We start from the raw sequence: 7063 nt of genomic DNA, 5'->3' as shown, positions 1-7063 counted from the left end.
TCACTGAAGCACGAATGGCTATAAACAATATGACAGCAAGGATTCTTTTGCAAGACATTTCAAATTGATTCCGCAAAAAAATTAAGACTATACATGAAAAAATGGTCAAAATGTGCAATTGTTTATAAAAATTGTTTAAATAATTATCAGTTTTCGTCACTATTAAAAATATAATAGAAAAGAGTCTTTTGAAGGGCATTTCGAATTGATTCCACAAAAAAATCAAGCCTATACATGAAAAAATGGTCAAAATGTGCATTTATTTATGAACATTGTTTAAATAATCAACGATTTTCGATCACTATGAATAATATTATAGCAAGGTGTCTTTGGTAATACATTTCAAGTTGATTCCGCAGAAAAATCAGTCGTATTCCTGAAAAAATGGTCCAAATGTGCATTTGTTTATAAAAATTGTTTAAATAATGGCAATTATTATCTATTCTTAACCTGTTGTAATCCGCCAATGCTTTATACAAAAGCTATGGGTTAAAATTAGCTAATCATTGCGAATCACGAAAATATTACTTTTGTGAATTAATTTGTTTCTAACATTATTAACAATTTTTGTAGTTACTCTAACCCACTGCAAAATTATTTTTAGTTACTTATTTAATTTATTTATGAACTTTTTCAATGAATTTGAACGTCATAGAAAAAATGGTACCACGGAAAAGTTTAGCAACAAAAATTTGTAACTTTGTTGTTCAATAAAAAATTTATGTTAAGGCGAATTAAAATATCCACAGTTACTTGTTATAACTGGAAGCTTTACGGTCATTTCTAAATAAAAAACATCAAAACCTGTTAAGAATTGCACTGTCGGCCGATTTTTGTCCAAAAAAGGTGCTTTTTTCCCACTGTATGGCGGGTTAAGGAGTGACACTGAAGAGTGGCAAGTTAAATAATACCAGACACTATCTCGTAGATTTAAATCAAAGAATATAATTAGTTCACTCATGGCCCCGTAATGTGTACACTGCGGATCCGTGTCCAAACATGACTCTGACGGCTATGGAATCACCGACGCCATTTTCAATTACTTTTATATTGGCGTGGTCGGATCGACCAGTAGATTAATCAGGATACGCTACTATCCACGTAAATTGACGCCATTTACATTTAAATTAATGGGTGCAAAACCCCAAAGATTCGGTTGAAACATTTAAATTCATGCGAGGCCCTCACTCATATATTTATAATCTATAGTTCACCGCAAAATTCTGACATTGACTCAGGTTACAAAATACCAATTTTCAACGAAGTATACCTATCAATTTGTTACTTGACGTTGAAACGCAACAAGTAAAGCTAAATCGGACAGAAGTATTTCAAGGCGCCTACCTGGCAACGTCCGGAGTCCTCTTTTATCCCTCCTCTTATTTATTTATTTTTCTTTAGTTTCTTCTGATTTGGCTTTTAAAACTTGTGAGTGCGAGCCTTCGAGGCAATGCTCTTCCGTTGAGGTCAGAGTAAGGAATGAAATTCAGAGTGTAGTTTCCATTCTTTATCTCATGTGAGAGTCGGAACGCCCCTTGTGTAAGTAGACTGAAACTAAAGATTGGCGAAATAAGGGTAGCCGTAAGGAAGTAAGACAACTCCCAATTCGGTTTCCTGCAGCATGGTGGCGCACCGTCTAGATCTGAGTTTCGCGACTCCGCACCGGTCGCGCCCTATTCGATGAGGTTCATAGGGGAGCGCTGAATCCTGTCAACTCGCAGACTCCGCGGCTGCTTGATCCTAAGTTTCCCAGCACTCTTGTACGAGCGGGAATCTCATCCACTGTGCATGTGTTGGGAACCTCCTCTTCATGGTCCATGGCTTGGTCTCACGTATAATGTAGATCCTGACAGCTCTTTGAATTATGAACTATGAACTATGAACTTATTTCCTTGATGAAGTTTTGTTAGCTAAGTGCTATAATTTTAATATTCTTGTGTGGACTCTAAAATACCTCGTCACGAAACATACAAACATTATAAGATTTACCTATAAAATAAACAAATAATATTGAACGAGAAGTCTCCACCACTAAACATTATGACTTTTATAATTTGAAGTCGATCAAAAAGAAAAACCATTATTTTCTGTACATTAATGGACAAACTATGCATTTTTGAATAAAATAAACGAATAATATCGAATGAAAATTATGTAATTTGAAGACAATTAGAGAGAAAAACGGTTACTTTATCTCTATAAATAACCGAACTATGAATTCGTTTATAAAATTTATTTATGAAATAAACACATTATGCCACACTTCCATGATGTTGATAATTTGTTAATATATATTATATTAATTGTATAATATATATATATATTAAATAATTTTTTAAATATAAAGAATAATAATAAAAAATGTCTCATTTTTTCTTTTTGTACATTTAAATAAAAAAATAAAGTAATAACTGTCCAACGGCTATTACCCGGGCTACCCTAAAATCCAACGGACAGCCGGTTTGCCAAGGGCCTTTTTCTTGCTTGACAGCACCCAGCACGAGCTGTTGACTTACTATGATTCTGTAAATAGCAATTAAATACTTTTACTTCTGCACAAATCTCTAATGATGTAGTTTTGTTTCACCCTTTCTTGGCAACTCGACCTCCCGATTTTTCTTTCTCGTAATTACCTCTTTATAAGAGTAAGGGCAGCTGGTATAATTTGGCTGGAAACCTTATTTGACACTAAATAGAGTGGTTTTTTTCCTCATTTCAAAGACCGCAGTAAGGTAAGGCTCACCAGAATTCAGCCATTCTCTCCTCTGGCTTCGTCAAACAGCCCCCAATAAATTTCCGTAGAACTTCTACTTTAAGCGGTCTCTATTCCGTCAAGATCCTTCTATAATCCTGATTGTTTAAGCTCAAGAAATTCTTATCAATCCCAATGTGCTCAATAACTTTTAAGATTCTTATGGACGTATTCTAATAAGCACGCTTGACTACAAAGCGGATTTGGTTCTCTTTTCATATTTGTATATCCTTTTAGTAAAATTCAATGAAAAAAATATCCATAATGTGTTCATGGGTTTCAATTCATGTTTTTTTCTTTTATAATAGAAAATTAAATTTTTAGAAAAAACATTGTTGTAAATTCGCAGTTCTTGAAAGAAGAAATGTTTGCAGACTTGTACCAATTTTTTGTGTAATGAATAATTATTCTGCTCTTGTCTTTCTTGTAATTTCTTAATATAGTTTGAAATTTCACTTTGAGTTGAATCACTAAGCGGACGCAGGTTAAATCAATAATAAATCACTAGTATAACAAGATTTTTAAATTTGGATTAATTTTTTATAAATTCCTAAGCAATTTCCTTTTTTAATAAAATAAAACAAAATTTTATAAAGCATAGAAAAGTACTTTGTACCTTTTATTTAAAGTTTGTACAAACTAAACGAGAATTAAAGAAGTAAAGAAAGGGTTTTTAAGGCTTTTTTTCTTTTTTTCCTCATTCTTTTTAAATTTTCATTTAAAATTTTCAAACCTTTTCTCCTTTAAAAAAATTGAATGTAAGCATTTATGTTGGAGATGAGGTTAATTAAATTTTCTAATTGAAAATTGAATTCAAATTTGAAATCAAATCTATTATAAGTTCGAGTGCAAAAAATTCGGATTCTTCGGTGTGAATGACGCGACGAGCCTGTCGAACTGGGTCAGACCTGCAGTAGAGGAAATCCTGATGCCTTGCTTAGTTTCGTCTGAGTTCCACCTCTTCTCCTTTGATCCGGAAGGATAAAGATGCTAAGCTCGTAGGGAAGGACCGAGTTGCGTCTTGTAGTAGTAAGAAAGTCCTCATCATTTTGTTTCCAAGTGTTTATAGCCCATATATGGGTAAAACCTCGTTATGACCGTCTTCTTACGGACTCGGCGGGATACCTACCCCAGCTTCAGGTGTCATATGCATATAAGCTTTTGGTCAACTCCTTGCTCACCTCCAAAAAGTTGTTTAGACTTCTCGAAAAGGCCTTTTTCAGCATTCGGACTTTGTTCTGTCCAATTCAGCTTTGGCCGAAGTGTCTCCTCAGCAGATCTTTGATCTCACATTCCTTTGTCGTTTCATCCACACATAGGATATCTACTTCAGTGCAGGGTACGAGGCCGTGTACGTTTTTCTCCAGTCCCACCGCCTTCTTAATATCAGAAGTCAGTTTAAATCTGCCCTTTTCTTCAATTCTTATAAATCGATTTTGTACAAGTGAATAGAGTATCTGAAAAGTGCCAGATTGCGTTACGAAACGCGCTGTCGACATCAATTTCTCGTGTTGAACCTAACTATTTTTTTCTTATCTACTGCAATTGTAAGGTACATGACCTCACACACATTTTCAGACTATAAAAAGTAAAATCCGTTAATCAGAACCAAAAATATGGAATTTTCTCAAACAAGTTAAAGCAATTTCAAAACCCAATAACTTCGTTATTTCGAAAAATGTTTAAAAACCATTACAGGAAATTAGTATTTACTAATATAGGACTAAATACGATGAGTTACAGCCAAATTCCATTCAAAGAAGAAAATTCTTGTTATCACTTTGACATGGACTTCACCAATAGGACTAATTACGGGTAGCATCTAATGAGTGACGAGTCCCACATACAGTTTAAATGTTTTCGCTTTCTCCAAAGCTCATTTTGGTTTTCCTCCCAGTATGATCGATCTATTTCTATATGTTAGTGATTGGAACATGGCTTACATAAGCTTAAAATAATGAAGATCGGGAAATTTTGTCGATCGTCCCATCAAAAATGGTAACTCAAAAACTGCCGAAAGGTGTAAAACCTCAATATCGATCATTTCCTTAGTGGACCGGAAAATCCAAAAGCAGACCGAAAGCCCACGCGAATACATGAGGAAACCCCGAGGACATTGAGAGAAAACCAGCCTTCGCGCGCGTATATAAGGCAATGAGACAATACATACTTTGTCGGTAAGTGCACGGACTGATAAAGCGAATGACGCTCGATCTGTGGATGAGATTGTGCATTTAAAGACTTTTAGCAACATGGATTTCTACCTTACCGACCTATGGTAAAATGGAAATGTACAAATTAACTACCTTTCTGTTTTACCGAATGATAGTACCATATATTCCTATCTTGCCGACCGATGTCAAAATCATAATATAAAAAATTAATAACGTCCCTGTTGTAACGACTGATGCTAACATGTCTTCCTACTTCACCGAAACATACTGGAATAATATAAAAATTACGGACCTTACTGTTTTACCGAAGAATGAAAACATGTTTTCCTACCTTACCAACCGATAATAAAATTATAAAATAAAAATACTGTCTTACTTATTTTACGGACTGATGGTAAAAAACTGTTTTACTGGTCGATGGTAACTAAGCATGGAACAGAACCTTGCAGTGCAAACTTCTAACTGCGCACCTTCTTACTGTTGTACTGACTGAACATGGAACAGAACCTTAAATTGACCGTCTTCCCTGTTTAGCTAACCGATGGTGTAATGCTATTAAAGCAGGAATCTGTACTATCAACCTGAGTGGTTTGCCGACTGCCGGTAACTTAGCCCGGAATAGAAGCATCTCTCAAAATTTGGTCTAGGAGCCGCCTAGCCTAACTGCTTTCTTTTTTCCATTTATTAACTGTCGTCAGTTTATAAGATTTCAATCAAAATAATAGATAAATTAATTTAAATTTTGCTTCACCGTTATTGCGAGCGATTGAATTGTATATGATCTACAGGAGGCAGCAAAGATATGTACTACCTGTACCTTCATTAGTAGAAATATTTTCAAAATCATCCACTGGATGTTTGTTTTTGAAGAAATATCATAAAAAATCGTCAATAACCAACTAGTATGTAAACGAAAAAGAAATACTTAGAATATGGTCATCGTAAAGATTTATCTTTCAGGCTGAGCCAAACGTATAAATCTTTCGTCGACGATGCAACAAACGCTGTTCTCAATTCGTGTGCTAAGGAGAGAAACAGTGTAGTTTTCATCACGAAATATAGCTTTATGTTTATATAGCTTTTTGTATGTTTTTCACACTGCTTAAAATGTCACACCATCAACCTGCGTACATCGTATTATAAAACTTGAAGCATTCTTGTGTTCATCACTGGAAATTATTTTGTAGTGCGATGATCCTGTGGAGCTTGTCATCAAATTTTTACATGCTTATCCTAATGGCAAGATATTCGATTTATGTAACATTTGACTGGGAGGGGGTTTCGATGATTAGAAGACGACCTCAAAATTCCAAGGACCAATACTTCCAAACATAGCTGATGCTTTGACCTCGGCAATGCTTTGGTTAGCATGTCAATAACCATGTTTAGCGTCGAGACATGTTTCAGCTTTAATTGCTTCTTTTGCAACGCTTCACGTAAGAAGTGTTTTCCCATATTGTCATTCAGAACCGTTATGTTAACCAGACTCACGAATCCTAATTCTTTCCGGAATCCTCTAAGGTGCATGGTGTCCTTGGCAGCTTCTGCAAGTCCCATACATGTGGCTTCTGTTGATAACAAGGCGATTGTTCTCTGTTTCTTGGATTTGCAAGAAATAGCGTAATTGCCAAGAATAAAAATGCAAGCCTTGTACGAACGCGTATCCATTGAACAGCTGGCCCAATCCGCATTAATTTTTTTGGGGAAATTCCGATCTGGGTGCAAATGAAAGTCCAAGTTCAGCTGATCCTTTCCGATAGCACAAAACACCGTTTGCTGCTCTTCAGTGAATTTCTCCATAACATGTGTTGAACTCAGTGCACGAACAGCATGTGCTATTTCAGGTCTCCAATCTCTAATGTAACCTATTTCGTGCATTACAAGCTTATTTCCGTCTCGCGTAAACTTTATTCTAAGATAGTATTTCGCCCGACAAAATCCTTGATCTCTAATTCCTGTACGAGGTATTCTTTGAATTTAATGATCTTACCTTTATTCCGTGAGAAGACCAGAATGTCGTCTACGTAAACTGCGATCAATAGCAGAGAGAAATAGAGAGTCACAATGCTTTAGAAATATCAGTTGATAGAAACATGGCGCCACCTACTCGCTCTTATACTCGTGATGGTCATATTAT

The 7063-nt window shown here is 35.4% G+C and overlaps 1 protein-coding gene across 1 annotated transcript; it reads right to left on the bottom strand.

Moving 5' to 3' along the window:
- Positions 1-6159: 6159 nt before the first annotated feature.
- Positions 6160-6804, bottom strand: LOC117171093. Its single transcript, XM_033358146.1, has one exon. The coding sequence runs from the start codon at positions 6802-6804 to the stop codon at positions 6160-6162; it is 645 nt and encodes a 214-aa protein (XP_033214037.1).
- Between the last annotated feature and the right edge of the window lie 259 nt (positions 6805-7063).

The sequence above is a fragment of the Belonocnema kinseyi genome, chromosome 4 (genome assembly GCF_010883055.1).
Source record: "Belonocnema kinseyi isolate 2016_QV_RU_SX_M_011 chromosome 4, B_treatae_v1, whole genome shotgun sequence".
Lineage (NCBI taxonomy): Eukaryota > Metazoa > Arthropoda > Insecta > Hymenoptera > Cynipidae > Belonocnema > Belonocnema kinseyi.
The sequence above is the reverse complement of the archived record's forward strand: the minus strand, read 5'-3'. Positions and strand labels throughout refer to the sequence as shown.

Bases quoted from the DNA above. Each gene is read 5' to 3' on its own strand.
- LOC117171093 (XM_033358146.1), bottom strand. From the start codon at position 6,804: ATGCACGAAATAGGTTACATTAGAGATTGGAGACCTGAAATAGCACAT.